We start from the raw sequence: 17,868 nt of genomic DNA, 5'->3' as shown, positions 1-17,868 counted from the left end.
AAATCAGCTCAATGTAATTGAAGAATCTATAGCCTAACCACTTCTAGGAAAATTGGAAAGCACTAAACAAACAACACAAAGAGATATCTATCCAAAATGGAGATGTATGGGTAAATCTTTTTGGCCCTATAACAAAGAACAAACAGTAAAAACATACATGATCAAATACAAATATTAGAATCAACTATTAAAGACTTCAGGAGCCCACTGGATTCTCCAATTGCATTGAATGAACTACAGGACAAAAAATAAGCGCTCCAACCCAAAAAAGGCCTGTGGTGTTGATGGTATCCTCAATGAAATGATAAAATATACAGACAACAAATTCCAATTGACTATACTTGAACTCTTTAACATTTTTACATTTACATTTTAGTCATTTAGCAGACGCTCTTATCCAGAGCGACTTACAGTAGTGAATACGTACATTTCATACATTTCATTTTCATTTCATGGCCTTCCCTGTAGCTCAGTTGGTAGAGCATGGCGTTTGCAACACCAGGGTTGTGGGTTCGATTCCCACAGGGGGCCAGCACAGAAAAAAATGTATGAAATTGTATGAAATGTATGCATTCACTACTGTAAGTCGCTCTGGATAAGAGTGTCTGCTAAATGACTAAAATGTAAATGTAAAAAAATTTCATGAATTTATTTGTATATATTTTTTCATTTTTTGGGGGGGGGCTAGTTCAAAAATTGTTATTGTCACAATTACTGGAAGTAATTGTGACAATTACTGGCAGTCTCCAATAGTAGCCAGCTCCTCTCAAAAAACATTTCTGAAAATGTCTCCAATGTTAGCCAGCTCCTCTCAAAAAAACATTACTGAAAATGTCTCCAATGGTAGCCAGCTCCTCTAAAAAAACATTACTAGGAGTCTCCTTTGGTAGCCAGCTCCTCTCAAAAACACTTCCTGGAAGTCTCCAATGGTAGCCAGATCCTCTCAAAAACAATTACTGGAAGTCTCCAATGATAGACAGCTCCAATCAAGAACTATTACTGGAAGTCTCCAATTGTAGCCAGCTCCTCTCAAAAACTATTACTGGAAGTCTCCAATGATAGCCAGCTCCTGTCAAAAACAATTACTGGCTGTCTCCAATGGTAGCCAGCTCCTCTCAAAAACAATTACTGGCTGTCTCCAATGGTAGCCAGCTCCTCTCAAACACAATTACTTTAACTCGGCACTTGTAGCCAGCTCCTCTCAAAAACTATTACTGGAAGTCTCCAATGGTAGCCAGCTCCTCTCAAAAACAATTACTGGAAGTCACCAATGGAAGCCAGCTCCTGTCAAAAACAATTACTGGAAGTCACCAATGGAAGCTAGCTCCTCTCAAAAACAATTACTGGAATTCTCCAATGGCAGCCAGCTCCTCTCAAAAACAATAACTGGAAGTCACCAATGGAAGCCAGCTCCTCTCAAAACAATAACATCATCCTTAGCTCTGGCATCTTCCCCACTTATTGGAACATAGGACTGATCACCCCAATCCACAAAAGTGGAGACAAATTTTGGTCTTAATAACTATCGTGTGATAAGCGTCAACAGCAACCTTGAGAAAATCCTATGCATTGTCATTAACAGCAGACTCGTACATTTCCTCAGTGAAAACAATGTACTGAGCAACTGTCAAATTGGCTTTTTACCAAATTACCATACGACAGACCACATATTCACCCTGCACACCCCAATTGACAAACAAACAAACCAAAACAAAGGCAAAGTCTTCTCATGCTTTGTTGATTTCAAAAAAAGCCTTTGACTCAATTTGGCACGACGGTCTGCTATACAAATTGATAGAAAGTGGTGTTGGGGGAAAAACCATGTACACAAACAACAAGTGTGTGATTAAAATTGGCAAAAAATACACATTTCTTCCCACAGGGCCGTGGGGTGAGACAGGGATGCAGCTTAAGCCCCACCATTTTCAACATATATATCAACGAATTGGCGAGGACACTAGAACAGTCTGCAGCAGCCAGCCTCACCCTACTAGAATCTGAAGTCAAATGTCTACTATTTGCTGATGATCTGGTGCTTCTGTCACCAACCAAAGAGCCTACAGCAGCACCTAGATCTTCTGCACAGATTCTGCCAGACCTGGGCAGTGACAGTAAATCTCAGTAAGACAAAAATAATGGTGTTCCAAAAAAGGTCCAGTAGCCAGGACCACAAAGATAAATTCCATCTAGACACCGTTGCCCTAGAGCAAACAAAAAACTATACAGTACATACCTTGGCCTAAACATCAGCGCCACAGGTAACTTCCACAAAGCTGTGAACAACCTGAAAGACAAGGCAAGAAGGGCCTTCTATGCCATCAAAAAGGAACATAAAATTCGACATACCTATTAGGATCTAAAAAATACTTGAATCAGTTATAGAACCCATTGCCCTTTTATGGTTGTAAGGTCTGGAGAAGACGCCCCTGAGCAAGCTGGTCCTAGGGCTCTGTTCACAAACAGACCTCACAGAGCCCCAGGACAGAAACACAATTAGACCCAACCAAATAATGAGAATACAAAAAGATTATTACTTGACACATTGGAAAGAATTAACAAAGAAACAAAGCAAACTAGAATTCTATTTGGCCCTAAACAGTGAGTACACAGTGGTATAATACCTGACCACTGTGACTGACCCAAACTTAAGGAAAGCTTTGACTATATACAGACTCAATGTGCATAGCCTTGCTATTGAGAAAGGCCACCGTAGGCAGACCTGGCTCTCAAGAGAAGACAGGCTATGTGCACACTGCCCACAAAATGAAGTGGGAACTGAGCTACACTTCCTAACCTCCTGCCAAATGTATGACCATATTAGAGACACATATTTCCCTCAGATAACACAGATCCACAAAGAATTTGAAAACAAACCCAATTTTGATAAACTCCCATATCTAGTGGGTGAAATACCACAGTGTGCCATCACAGCAGCAAGATTTGTGACCTGTTGCCACAAGAAAAGGGCAACCAGTGAAGAACAAACACCATTGTAAATACAACCAATATTTATGTTTATTTATTTTCCATTTTGTACTTTAACTATTTGCATGTCATTACAACACTGTATATAGACATACAATGACATTTGAAATGTCTTTATTATTTTGAAACTTCTGTAAGCGTAATGTTTACTGTTCATTTTTATTGTTTATTTCACATTTGTTTATTATCTACTTCACTTGCTTTGTCAATGTTAACATATGTTTCCCATGCCAATAAAGCCATTGCATTGAATTGAAATGAACATTCAATTCTCTGGCAACAGCTCTGGTGGACAAATTTGGGCACAAAATTGGAGAGAAATAAGCTTTTTGTGCGTATGGAAAATGTCTGCAATCTTTTATTTCAGCTCATGAAACACAGGACCAACACTACATGTTGTGTTTACATTTTTGTTGAGTATATTTTTGCAGCCATTCATGGGCAGTTTTGAATAAGTCATACAAAAAAGCATTGGATATGAAATGCTCCAGGAATCAAATATATTTTTGGACATTTTAGTATTGTGGACATGCAAGGCAACTCATAAAGACATCATATGTTCTAGAGTAAGATGATGGCAAGAGCCTTCCACCAGTAGGCATAAACCACCTGAATATTGATATCCATTAGATTTCTCTTGAAGGTTTGGTGATTTTGAGAAATGAATTGTTATAACAAGAACGTTTTCAAACACCCAGCACTTGGTAAACATAGATCAGGGGTGGCCAACAATCAGGGGTGGCCAACACTCCTGAAGAGCAAGCATGATTTTATTCCAGCCCTTTTTAAAGTGATAGTTCACCCAAATTACAAAATGTTTGTGTCCTTACCTTGAAAGCAGTCTATGGACAAGGAGACTGCAATCTATGATTTGGTTACTGCCATCAACCATTAAAATGTCCTGGACAAAATCTTGGTGTAGTGGAAACACTCCCTGCCACATGTTGCATACAACATTCCACCTGGGAACAGGGATTAATCCCTGCTTCCAACCTTCCCACCGTTTCTAGCATTGGCCTGTCTCCCTATCTCATTTCATTACTGTCTGAATAAAGTGTCAAACCACTTTTTTTTGCATACTGCACCTTTCATCCACCAAAAACTGCAAAGTAACAAGTCGTCCAATTTTGAGTGTTAATTAAATGTTCAAAGCCTTCTGAATACACTTGACCTGTGTTTAAAAAATATATATTTTCCACCCTGGTCATAGGCCTAAGCCATGTCAAAATACGTAGAAATACGCTTTAAAATAGTAACATTTCCCCCTCTCTAGGGGTTGTGCCAGGGGGCAAGGAAATTCACATAGCAAATCTCTCCAAGCTTTCTTCAAAAGTTGGCAGCTCTGCAAAATGAACAAACAAAGTAGGCAGCAGCATATATTTTAATCTTTATTTAACTAGGAAAGTCAGTTCATTACAAATTCTTATTTTCAATGACAGCCTAGGAACAGTGGGTTAACTGCCTCGTTCAGGGGTGGAACAACAGATTTTTACCTTGTCAGCTCAGGAATTCGATCCAGCAACTTTTCGGTTATTAGTCCTATGCTCTAACCACTAGGCTACCTGCCACAGCCATAGAAGCCCAGTGACATGCCTCAATGCAGTCATATTGGTTCATTCTTGGGGTGTGGCTTTCAGTTGGCTCTTTTTGGCAACCCATCCTGTGAGTCAATCTGTTCTGTTATATTTCATCAAATCAGACTAACTCAGTGCACTGCTTGCTATGAATTCTATATGATGGTGTTTGCATGTTTATGTAAAAAGACTAATGGCCTGTTTGGAACACTGACAAGTAAAGAGCAGTTTTTGTTGTTGTTGCTAAATCTAATTTGGTGGGCCTGGCTCACCAGTGGGCCCACCCTGGCCTACGCCGCTGGTTAAGAAACATAATGTACAATCTAAGGTTAACACAAATGATTGCGACAAAAGGGATATTTCCAGTCATGACCACTCCAGCTCTTAAGGTGGCAGTAAAAACTAATCTCTGCACTGTCTATACCTATTACAGAGAAAAGAAGAAAGAAGGGCTATCGTAAATCGCCACTATTTACATTGCTTTGCGTCCACCGCCTGCTGATTGCCGGTAAAATGGGGCAGGGCCAGGGCAGCTCCATAACGCTTTGCCGAATTAGGAGCAGTTCATAAATGTGATTGTGAAACATAGTAATTACCGCTCGATTAGACACTATGGATCCCAATCGGATAATTCAAGCACTGAAAGGGACGATAGATCCCAACCTCCGGATAGCTGCTGAAAACGAACTCAATCAGGTGGGTGGATGGCCAAAATAACTTTGTTGTTTTTGTTATCAGGTCAGCATGAACCTATTTCCAGAAAGCGTTGTCCGTGTTTATGATTTGGATCGCAATAAGGCCGTGTTTCGGGTTCAATGATTTGTCGTTCTATAACTTATGTTTGCATCTCTCTGTTTATTGTGTAGGACACGAAACAGTAGATTGACATGTAATGTAACTGGCAACCCAAACTGTTGCACTGGAGAACAATAGAATTTTGAGGCAGTGTGCGCACGCTGTGCAGCAGTCCGGAGATGTGGCTGTTCGTGAAACAATGTAACTAGCAAGTGTCCGATTGGATTGTAATTGTAGACATAATGCGCGAGTTGAAACATTGTAACAATTGCAGCAATTTCAGCCAGCGATAGTAAAAGTTTTCAATTTTGATGGGATTTGACCGATCCCAAAACCAAATCTAAATGCGATAGACAAATGCATCTTGTCAAAGCATCTTAAAGGGTCAATCTGCAACTGCTACATCTATTTTTCGACTATAAATTCATGATATCTACCCATTGATTCTTGAAGAATCTCACGAGTTTAGTTCCACTGTTTTACCCCATCAGAGTCCAAAATATAAACTTGTTTCACTCTGTTTGTAAACAAAGGGAAATGTAAACAAACTCTATAGCCGCGTGTTTATTTCATGGATGGTCAGGCCTTGCATCCATAGCTCCGTCTAATTTAAGAGTAGTTCCCTTTCTCCAGCCACATCCTCAGCTTTTTACTGAATTATGGGCGAGCAGAACGCTGTGTTAGTTTGAACTGCTCATTGCCTTAATGAAAGATGCGTAACATAAGACTTGTCGCATATGCAGGCCTAGGTCATGATTGCGTCACTGAAAATAACTACATCTGCCATAGGCCTGCACTGCCTTGACTTTTGCATAATGTCCACTTCAGTAGGTTTATACTAATCAGGACAAATGATTGGTGTGAAATGCCTGTCAGTGATGCAACCAAGTGAAATTAGGGGCTTTTGCTGGAGACAGAATGCTGACTGTTCTGCAGCAGAGGAGGAGGGATAGAGGGAGGGAAAGAGAAAGCGTTCGGGTAATATCTTTGACAGACCATGGATCTTTTTTACTACCTTAAATCTGATAACTGGTCTGGCAAGATTGATGTGAGAGTGAGCGAATAAGCTACATGCTTCACCTGTTCTGTATTTTCCTTGTTCTTCAGTTGGTACTGACCTCAACAAACAACCGGGGAATCCACCTCCTACACTCCGCTCTGTCGTCATAGAACTGTTTTGACCACTGTGCTCACGGTGCGCTGTAGATGTGAAACCGACCGCTGAAGTAGTCAGGTGCTTGACTGTATGTGGTCCCATTTGGGTTGAGCTCATTTTAAAGCAGTGTCTTATTTTGTGTGTTCCAGTCGTACAAGATCATCAACTTCGCCCCCACTCTGCTCCAGATCATTGTGTCTGAACAGGTGGAGTTCCCCGTTCGCCAAGCAGGTAAGAACCCTGCCCCAGAACATTACATAAAGACCTGCATCTGGCTGTTTTTAAAATAATCACTGGACCAATGCAACAACTATAAACAACACTGATAATAGTCTCACTTTGGGCCGGTGTCCCGGACACAGATCAAGCCTAGTCCTGGACAGAATATCACTTTCAATGAAGATTCTTCATCAAGCTTGCTTTTTAGCTGCCACATGAATGAATGAATGAATTGTAAGGTACAATTGTGTCAGTCTTGCCAGTCTTCGTAATGTATATCTCTGTTCGCCAGCGGCCATCTACCTAAAGAACATGGTGAGCCAGTACTGGCAGGACCGCGAGCCCTCTCTAGGGGAGGTGGTGTTCCCCTTCAACATCCACGAGAACGACCGCACGCAGATCAGAGACAACATCGTGGAGGGCATTATCCAGTGTCCCGAGTCCATCCGGTGGGTCCTGCTGTGCTAACCTCCTTTACCTCCCTTAACCCACTAACCCTGACCTCTTAGGCTGGTACTCAGGGCAGGTGGTGCCCTGCTCCGGTCCTCTGCTCTGCTCTACCTAGAGCCTGTGAAATCGTGTCACTTGACTGTATAGGTAGTCTGTGACTACAAGTGCCCAATGAAGAGCGATGGGAGGATCATTTAGTGATGGCATGTTATAGACAGAATACAATGCTGATGTATGTATGTGTGTGTATTCTCTCTCCCAGGGCCCAGTTGACAGTGTGTTTGCGAGCCATCATAAAGCACGACTTCCCCGGGCGCTGGACGGCCATAGTGGATAAGATCGGCCTGTATCTGCAGTCTCAGAGCAGTGGCAGCTGGTACGGCAGCCTGCTGGCCCTCTACCAGCTGGTCAAGACCTACGAGTGAGTCAACCAACCGGAGCTGTTTGTCCCACCTGAGGACCCGTCACTCTCACTAGTGATCAAGTCATAACGATGCTGTGTTTTGAGACACCATTTTTAGTCCAAGTTTAGTAGCTGTAGTGTATAAGCTGAGTGATTATAAATGATTATTCCATTTACACTTTTTAGTCATTGCACCCAGCTTGTTGTCTGATATCAGTCTCCTGCTGATGTGTGTGTGTGTGTGTGTCAGGTATAAGAAGGCGGAGGAGAGGGATCCGTTGCTAGCAGCCATGCAGATCTTCCTGCCCCGTATACAGCAGCTCATCACCCAGCTACTGCCTGACGGCACCATCTTCTCCGTCCTCATACAGAAACAGATCCTCAAGATCTTCCACGCACTCGTACAGGTGAGAGAAGGGACTGTGTGTGTGACTGACTGACTGCGCGCGCGCAAGTGTCTGTGACCGACTGCATGTGGCATGCGTGTGCACGTTTGTGTGATCTAATACCAGCGTGTCTCTATTCTGCTCCTGCAGTACTCCCTGCCTCTCCAGCTGATTAATAACACAGTCATTACCCAGTGGATGGAGATCCTCAGAGCTGTTATGGACAGAGATGTTCCCCCAGTAAGTTTAATTTCATCCTTCTTCATTGTGTAGATCTGCCTACCTTCTGCAAATTCTTCTACCTATGTTGTTTACTGAAGGGGAGTAGCGAACCTCTGGTGTGTGTGTGTGTGTGTGTGTGGTTGCTAGGAGACGTTGGAGGTGGATGAGGACGACCGTCCTGACTTGGTGTGGTGGAAGAGTAAGAAGTGGGCCCTACACATCATCACCAGACTGTTCGAGAGGTGAGGGGTCACGGAGATGTATTTGTGTGTTGATGAATTTGAATGTAGGTAGATGTTGGTGTGAATGTGTTTGTGGATCGTAGCTTTTTTCCCCGTCTAACCGTGTTGTTCTACACTTGTGTGGTAGGTACGGAAGCCCAGGCAACGTGACGAAGGAGTACTTTGAGTTTGCAGACTTTTTCTTGAAGACGTACGCTGTAGGGATCCAACAGGTAAGAGTTTGTAACACTCTAAATATGACATCAAGCCTTGAATATATAGATGTCTGTTGTCCACATCTACCAATGTTGATGTATGTGTGTGTATATGAGCAGCAGCAGTCTTCTGTTTAGTCTGACCCCGTACTATCTGATGTGACCTCGTCTCTGGGTGGTCTCCTTCAGGTCCTGTTGAAGGTGCTGGACCAACACCGACAGAAGCAGTATGTCACGCCTCACGTCCTCCAGAAATCTCTTAACTACCTGAACCAGGGCCTGTCTCACTCCGTCACCTGGAAACACATGAAGCCGCACATGCAGGTGGGTCAGACTCACACACACACATACACACACGCATTCTCTGAACGACCTGAACCAGGGCCTGTCTCACTCCGTCACCTGGAAACACATGAAGCCGCACATGCAGGTGGGTCAGACAGACACCACTACACCTGTACCCCTGTCACACGTTAATAATAATGGATTGGATTTATATATATATATATATATTATATATATCTCGCTTCTCCATCACAAATGTGGGATTATGTGAAACTACACCTTGTTATACCGTTGTTATGTTTGTTATAAGGTTGTGACATTACACTTTGGATTGAGTTACAGTATGTGGCAGGTGATGATCAAAGTTAAATTTGTCTAATCTTTACGTCAGCATTTAGATCCGCTGTTTTATACACTTAGTAACTGAGCTAATCTGAATACTGCTATGCTTCTGAAAACGATGTTACAATTCCACTTCTATTAGTTAGTAGTTAACCTGTGTGTGTGTGTGTGTTCCACAGACCATCAGCCAGGAGGTGATCTTCCCTCTAATGTGTTACAAAGACGAGGATGAGAAACTGTGGCAGGAGGATCCATACGAGTACATCCGCATGAAGTTCAGTGAGTACACACACGTTCTAGAACTCAATCCGTTACAAGTTACGGAGGTAATGGGACATTGTATGGTCAGTATACATAATGACATGTCAGATTGAAACTGTATGGCTTCCATAGAATAGCCATACAGTAAATTGGGAGCTCGGCTGGGTTTCTTTCTCTGTTCCAGATGTGTATGATGACCATGCCCTCCCTGCCACCGCCGCCCAGAGTCTCCTCTGTAAAGCAGCCCGCAAGAGGAAGGAGGTGAGTGGAGAACCACACTCGAACCTAACAAAAACTACCTAACAGTCCTAAATAGCTTACTTTCCTCATTTCCTTTCCTTAACTGAGTCTTCTCTGATATGACTTGCATCACTGCTCTGCCCCCCCCCCTCTTCCCAGGTTCTTCCCCAGATGATGGAGTTCTGCCACCAGATCATGATGGAGCCCTCTGCTGACCCCCGCAGGAAGGATGGGGCGCTGCACGTCATCGGCTCACTGGCCGAACTCCTACTGAAGGTCAGCAGTGTGTGTGTCTCTGTACTTTCCCCTCTTGTTTTATTACCTGTTTAGTCTATATGTGACTGAGTCTTCTCTTCCTGTGTCGTCCTGTAGAAGCGGGTGTACAGGGAGCAGATGGAGCTGATGTTACAGAACTATGTGTTCCCTCTACTCAACTCACCTCTGGGATACCTCCGGGCCAGGGTGAGAGAGAGACACACACACACACACACGTGCTTTCACTCCAGGGCCCCTCTAACCCAACTCTTCTCATGGAGCTGAGAATGGGTGTGTAAGAACATGATTGTGTGTGATTGTGTGTGAGCAGTTCTTCAATCTTTAAAATGGCTCCTTCCCTCTTTATATCTACAGTCCTGTTGGGTGCTACATTCCCTACAGTCCATCCATGTGAGTCAGAATGGTCTGTCAGTCCTGTTTTATATAGATTAAACATCCCCTTTCTGCATTTCTTTACCCCCCCCTCACCCCTGCTCTTTTACTTACTGTCCATCTTCGGGCAGGTGAATGTGTTGGGAAGCACCACTGCACATTTTGGTGACTGGAAGTGGATAGGGCTGATTTGTACATGATGTGGATAGGCTCCAAACTGATAGCGATGCCCATCCGTGTGGGATACAGATCAGTGATTGTAACCCTGTGTTTGTCCTCAGTCGTGCTGGGTGTTGCATTCGTTCAGCCCGCTGCGTTTCCATAATGAGTTGGTCCTGAGGAATGCGGTGGAGCTGGTTAAACAGGGCCTCATAGCAGACAAGGAGATGCCCGTCAAGGTGGAGGCTGCTATCGCCTTGCAGACACTGGTCAGCAACCAGGAGCAAGGTCTGAGGTTCACACACATGCATGGACGTACACACAGACACACACACACACACACTCTGAACCCTCTCTCTCCCTCTCTTTAGCTAAGGTCTACATCAGGCCCTACATCCGGCCTGTTATGCAGGAGCTGCTCCACGTCATCAAGGAGACGGAGAACGATGACCTCACTAACGTCATTCAGAAGATGATCTGCGAGTACAACCAGGAAGTGGCTGTCATCGCCGTTGACATGACCCAGAACCTGGTGCGCCTCCACTGTCTTGCTCTACTGTTTAACTCTGTGTGTGTGTGTGTGTGTGTGTGTAAAGGTGTCTGCATGCTTCCTATCTGAAACAGTTTGTGTGTGTGTGTGTGTGTGTGTATAAAGGTGTCTGCATGCTTCCTATCTGAAACAGTTTGTGTGTGTGTGTAAAGGTGTCTGCATGCTTCCTGTCTGAAACAGTTTGTGTGTGTAAAGGGGTCTGCATTTTTTCTTGAGGCAAGCCAAAGTCAGTAGCTGAGAAATTCTGCACCTAACATCTTCGTTAGATGTAAAATTGCGTGACTAAGATCTCCTAGGCATGCCATTTTTTTTGTTAGATTAATTCTGACTATTTTGGCAACGGTGTCTCAAGACGGACAAACAGTACTATTGTCGCTTTTTTTTCTAGTTTTTCAAGCAAATGTCTTTTAAGCCAGCACAGCCAAACCGAAGCATGCGAAAGCCTTAATACCCCCTGTGTGTGTGTGTGTGTGTGTGTGTGTGTGTGTGTGTGTTCCCAGGCTGAGATCTTCACCAAGGTGCTACAGAGTGAAGAGTATGAGGAGAGTGAAGACAAGACAGTGATGGCTCTGGGGATCCTCAGTACCATAGACACCATACTCACTGTTATGGAGGACCACAAGGAGGTGAGACAAACTGAATACTCACTCACACATTCTGCAGATGTGTACACACACACACACATGCGCTCACCCTATTCCAAATCTAGTCCTCTGAAGCTCCAGTTGAATGTGTGATGATTGGTGATTGATTTGCTCCCTCTTCCCTGCTTTGTTTGAACACACAGTGTTATTGAGCATGGCGTGAATGTTATGTCAGACTAGGGCTGTGACGGTCATGCAAATTTGTGTGACTGTAATTGACCTGCCAAATGACTGTGCTCACCGTAATAACCGTTTTTTCTTTTACGCGTATTTGTTCCTCTCCGCTCCTGATTGCATGTGCGGCCATAGAAATAGAATGAATGGGTGGACTGGCGGCCATTGCGAGTGTACCCATAGAAGTAATAACAGGAAGTGTTTAACCATCAATATGTGCTGTGATTTGTTGATTCAACTCCACTGACATCACACAAAATGCATTCCATTGCATGAGCCACATCAGTTAAACATCATTTGAATGAACATTCTACATTTCGGCAAGGAGCAACAAAGTTTCATAACGCTGTTAAGAGTCCATGTTACCGCGGGGAACGCTCAACCGCGGGACTGCCCTGCCGTCCCGTCTTCAGCCAGCTGTTCGTTCCACTTTTCTTTTTCCTTCCGCATTTTACGGTTATGACTGTTATTTTCATGGAGGTCTTCACCCGTAACCGTCGGTTATACGGCAATTGTGCCAGCCCTATGTCAGACCGATATTAGCCTGGGATCAATAGATGATCTTTGACCTTTTGATGTCTCTTTCTCTTTCTGCCTGTATCTTTCCTCTCTCGCCCTCTTGACTGCCTCTCGTTCTTCTCGTTATCGTGCTCTCTCTCTTCCCCTCTCTCCATCTCCCTCTCTCTCAGATCACTCAGCAGTTGGAGGGCATCTGTTTACAGGTGATAGGCCTGGTGCTGCAGAAGCCCATCATAGGTATGGCAGGTGTGTGTGTGGCTCACGTCACTGTCTGTTTTTGTGTGTACACACATACTCATTTATTTGATGTGTGTGTCTATTCCTCTCTGTGAACTTTAGTGTGCGTGTGTGCTTTTCACACACACCTTACACAATAACCATATTCATCTCACTTTCCTGTTCCAGTGAGCCACCTCCCTCTTTTGTGTAACACCTTGTCCATTTCCGTCTCACTATGAACACGGTCTAATTGTCAAAAGCTGTTCCCCTTGCACTTCCCAAATCCCAGATGACCAGGCACCAGTCATGCCTGTAATTGGCTCGTGTGTGTGTGTGTGTTTCTGGGTGTGTAATCCCATCTGTGGTGTGTGTGTGTGTGTCTGTAATCACCTCTGTGCTGTGTGTGTGTGTGTATAAGGAGAGAACACAGCTCTATGTTAATGAATGGATTATGTGATGACCTATTATAATGAGAGTTTCCTTCAGGAAGAATGGGGGGGGGGGGTCACTGTGGAAGATTATTTATCTGTCAAAGGGAAACATCAATTATATGATCTGTTTCCTCCTCTTCTCCCTCCCCTCCAGAGTTCTACGAGGAGATTCTGTCCCTGGCGTTTGGGCTGACCTGCCAGACCATCTCCCCTCAGATGTGGCAGCTATTGGTGGTGCTCTACGGGGTCTTCCAGCACGACTGCTTTGACTACTTCACGGGTACAGTACTGAGTCACTGGTCAACAGTCACCTGCCTGTTAGTGAGAGTATTGGGCTTACACACCTGTCTAGATGAACATTGAATATCACAGTGAATGTAATGTCGAATAGCATGATGGTGACGTTGATGCTGGCCCAACACGATGATGATCACGGTCTGGTCTCTTTCAGATATGATGCCTCTTTTGCACAACTACGTTACCGTGGATACAGACACGCTCCTGTCCAACCCCAAATACTTAGAGGTCATATACACCATGTGCAAAAAGGTGTGTGTGTGTGTGTGTGTGTGTGTGTGTGTTCAGGTAGAGTTTGATAAAGTGTTCCATGTTGACCTTTGACTCCTGTGCTGCAGGTCCTGACCAGTGATGCAGGTGAGGATGCAGAGTGTCACGCTGCTAAGCTGCTAGAGGTCATCGTCCTCCAGTGTCGGGGGAGGGGCATCGACCAGGTGAGCGGGACCGCGAAGGCTTCTGGGTAGTATTTAAGGGTAGACGTGGTCCCAGTTCAGCCCAAATCAGTTCGCTTTCCCTTTCCATACCCGGAATCTCCCGTTGGGAGGGATGATCGCTATCAATATTGTATTGATTCTTCTCTCTCACCCCCCATGTGATCTGCCACAGTTTTAATGATCTTCCTGTAAATATCAGCCAGCCATTACCCAGTCAACAATAGCTATCTCTTGTTCTCTCTCGTTCTCACTCCCTCTTCCCCTCCAGTGTATCCCCTTGTTCGTGGAGGCTGTGTTGGAGCGGCTAACCAGAGGTGTGAAGTCCAGTGAGCTGAGGACCATGTGTCTGCAGGTGGCCATCGCTGCTCTCTACTACAACCCAGCCCTGCTCATCCACACGCTGGACAGCATGCATTTCCCCCACACCCCACAGCCCATCACCGCTCACTTCATCAACCAGTGGATGAATGACACTGAGTTCTTCCTGGGGTAAGTGTATAAACTAAGCCATGCGCCCTACATCCTAATCCATGTACACAGTGGCTAAACAACGTGCCCTAAACCATGTTCCCTAAATACTACTAGACCCATACTGTACACAGTCCACTTCATCAACTATACTGCTCAAAAAAATAAAGGGAACACTTGAACAACACATCCTAGATCTGAATGAAAGAAATAATCTTATTAAATACTTTTTTCTTTACATAGTTGAATGTGCTGACAACAAAATCACACAAAAATAATCAATGGAAATCCAATTTATCAACCCATGGAGGTCTGGATTTGGAGTCACACTCAAAATTAAAGTGGAAAACCACACTACAGGCTGATCCAACTTTGATGTAATGTCCTTAAAACAAGTCAAAATGAGGCTCAGTAGTGTGTGTGGCCTCCGTGTGCCTGTATGTCCTCCCTACAACGCCTGGGCATGCTCCTGATGAGGTGGCGGATGGTCTCCTGAGGGATCTCCTCCCAGATCTGGACTAAAGCATCCGCCAACTCCTGGACAGTCTGTGGTGCAACGTGGCGTTGGTGGATGGAGCGAGACATGATGTCCCAGATGTGCTCAATTGGATTCAGGTCTGGGGAACGGGCGGGCCAGTCCATAGCATCAATGCCTTCCTCTTGCAGGAACTGCTAACACACTCCAGCCACATGAGGTCTAGCATTGTCTTGCATTAGGAGGAACCCAGGGCCAACCGCACCAGCATATGGTCTCACAAGGGGTCTGAGGAGCTCATCTCGGTACCTAATGGCAGTCAGGCTACCTCTGGCGAGCACATGGAGGGCTGTGCGGCCCCCCAAAGAAATGCCACCCCACACCATGACTGACCCACCGCCAAACCAGTCATGCTGGAGAATGTTGCAGGCAGCAGAACGTTCTCCACGGCGTCTCCAGACTCTGTCACGTCTGTCACGTGCTCAGTGTGAACCTGCTTTCATCTGTGAAGAGCTCAGGGCGCCAGTGGCAAATTTGCCAATCTTGGTGTTCTCTGGCAAATGCCAAACGTCCTGCACGGTATTGGGCTGTAAGCACAACCCCCACCTGTGGACGCCGGGCCCTCATACCACCCTCATGGAGTCTGTTTCTGACCGTTTGAGCAGACACATGCACATTTGTGGCCTGCTGGAGGTCATTTTGCAGGGCTCTGGCAGTGCTTCTCCTGCTCCTCCTTGCACAAAGGCGGAGGTAGCGGTCCTGCTGCTGGGTTGTTGCCCTCCTACGGCCTCCTCCACGTCTCCTGATGTACTGCCCTGTCTCCTGTTAGCGCCTCCATGCTCTGGACACTACGCTGACAGACACAGCAAACCTTCTTGCCACAGCTCGCATTGATGTGCCATCCTGGATGAGCTGCACTACCTGAGCCACTTGTGTGGGTTGTAGACTCCGTCTCATGCTACCACTAGAGTGAAAGCCCCGCCAGCATTCAAAAGTGACCAAAACATCAGCCAGGAAGCATAGGAACTGAGAAGTGGTCTGTGGTCCCCACCTGCAGAACCACTCCTTTATTGGGGGTGTCTTGCTAATTGCCTATAATTTCCACCTGTTGTCTATTCCATTTGATCAACAGCATGTGAAATTTATTGTCAATCAGTGTTGCTTCCTAAGTGGACAGTTTGATTTCACAGAAGTGTGATTGACTTGGAGTGACATTGTGTTGTTTAAGTGTTCCCTTTATTTTTTTGAGCAGTGTATATATTGTTAGTCATCACTGAGTCACACTGTGGTCTTCCTATAGCAGTGTAAAAAAAATATGGGATATACAGTATTTTTACCTACTACAGTAGGTACATGATTTATTCACCACCTACCTGTAGTTCATTCTTTCTCCCTCTCTCCACTCTTCCCTCTCCCAGGCTCCATGACCGTAAGATGTGTATCATCGGACTGAGTGTTCTGATGGAGCTACCCTCCAGGCCAGGGGTGGTAGAAGGGGTAGCGGCTCAGATCGTCCCCAGCGTCCTGCTCTTGTTCCTGGGGCTCAAACACCTGTACTCCACCCGCCTCCTCAACAAGCCAGACCTACTGGCCTGCACTGGGGTACCGGAGGAGGACCAGAACGGTGAGAGGAGGAAAACAGGCGACAGAGGTGGAGAGGAGACAGGATAAATGAGAGAGGAATGGAGAGAACAGGCAAGGGAGGAGGAGAGAAAAGGAAAGGAGAGATGCTAATACTGCTGAATCAAACCCTCTTCTTGGAAGCCATGGGGTAGGGCCAGGGATAATGTAAATGGTAGAAGATTAAGACACTGCTAGCCCTAGCTATGGATGTGGTAGGAATCGGTCCTCAGCTGTTCACGTGTGTTGCTTTACACATCTATGGCCAGGTTTCAACACCTCTGGACCGCTCTCTCTCGCTTGACTTCTCACTCTGCCCTCAGGTCATATTAGTTGCACTACATTTCCCTACATGCCGCAGGGCAGCTGTGCTGGCATTCCTCGGTCAAGTGTAAAGAACGGCAGTGTACAGGAGAGGTTAGGATGAAGGAAATTGTTATGTATGTTAGCTAAGCAGCTGTTACTGTAATTGGGTATATTAAAATGGCACTAAGAAAAATTGTGCCTTTCAAAAAGGTAAAAGGGTCATTTCTTTATATTCAATCTGTTTTTCTATGTGTGTGTGATTCTCTGCCTGTCTGTCTGTCTGTCTGTCTGTCTGTCTGTCTGTCTGTCTGTCTGTCTGTCTGTCTGTCTGTCTGTCTGTCTGTCTGTCTGTCTGTCTGTCTGTCTGTCTGTCTGTCTGTCTGTCTGCGTCCTTAGAGGAGATCCCCAGTGATGAGGATGAGGTGAATGCGAACCGTAACACCATGATGCAACAGCAGACCTGCACACCCGTAGGCCACGAGGACGATGAGGAGGATGATGATGAAGACTACTGGGATGAAGAGGGGCTGGAGGGGACACCCCTGGAGGAGTACAACACGCCCCTGGACTATGACAATGGAGAGGACGAGTACCAGTTCTTCACCGCTGCCCTACTCAGTAAGCAGTTACACATCTACACACACAAACGCACACACAGCTACTTGTGCGCACACACACAGAAAAAAGGAATACGCATGCATGCATACATGTATGCACACACACACGCAGGCATTTTCCCCTTACTCTGTCCTGTGTGTACTATAGGGGTCCAGAACACTGACCAGCCTTGGTACCAGTCTCTGACCACGCCCCTCAGTGATGACCAGAAGAAACAGCTGCAGGAGATCTATAGCCTGTCCCAGCAGAGGAGGAGCACCGCCGCCAAGGGCCAATGGTGAGGCAGAAAAGAGGACCAAGGGCCAATGGGGAGAGAGGCCAATTGGGAAAGAGAAGAGGGCCAAGGGCCAGTGGGGGGAAAGAGGACAGAGGGCCAATGAGTTGGGAGCTGGTGAGGCTCCCAACCAGGGTGGAAAATACAACAACAGTAAAAGGTTGCTGATTTAAACATGTATTTTGACAAGCATGCTGTATTTTCCATTATGTTGAGTCCTAACACGGTGTCATGTTGTTTCAGAGCTGTGAGGGACATGGCTGGAAGCCTGGATGGAA

At 45.4% G+C, this 17,868-nt stretch overlaps 1 protein-coding gene across 4 annotated transcripts; it reads left to right on the top strand.

The window, feature by feature from the left end:
• The first annotated feature begins 5,064 nt into the window (after nt 1-5,064).
• Nucleotides 5,065-17,868, top strand: LOC115180211 (importin-8). 4 transcript variants are annotated; one of them, XM_029742113.1, is made up of 26 exons: nt 5,065-5,255; nt 6,660-6,741; nt 7,022-7,178; nt 7,442-7,600; nt 7,833-7,989; nt 8,119-8,208; nt 8,338-8,432; nt 8,560-8,644; nt 8,816-8,950; nt 9,433-9,532; nt 9,699-9,775; nt 9,914-10,030; nt 10,127-10,216; nt 10,385-10,420; nt 10,684-10,849; nt 10,933-11,093; nt 11,612-11,737; nt 12,619-12,685; nt 13,253-13,378; nt 13,550-13,647; nt 13,734-13,829; nt 14,098-14,318; nt 16,191-16,396; nt 17,095-17,316; nt 17,464-17,593; nt 17,834-17,868. In XM_029742113.1, coding segments are annotated over exons 1-26 (3,084 nt in total). In that variant the 5' UTR covers nt 5,065-5,171; the 3' UTR covers nt 17,835-17,868. The 4 variants fall into 4 exon arrangements, with proteins under 4 accessions (XP_029597973.1, XP_029597972.1, XP_029597974.1 ...); XM_029742112.1 differs by having other exon boundaries at nt 12,619-12,694; XM_029742114.1 differs by lacking the exon at nt 10,385-10,420 and having other exon boundaries at nt 5,066-5,255; nt 12,619-12,694.

The sequence above is a fragment of the Salmo trutta genome, chromosome 40 (assembly GCF_901001165.1).
Source record: "Salmo trutta chromosome 40, fSalTru1.1, whole genome shotgun sequence".
NCBI lineage: Eukaryota > Metazoa > Chordata > Actinopteri > Salmoniformes > Salmonidae > Salmo > Salmo trutta.
This window is presented reverse-complemented; position numbering and strand designations above follow the sequence as displayed.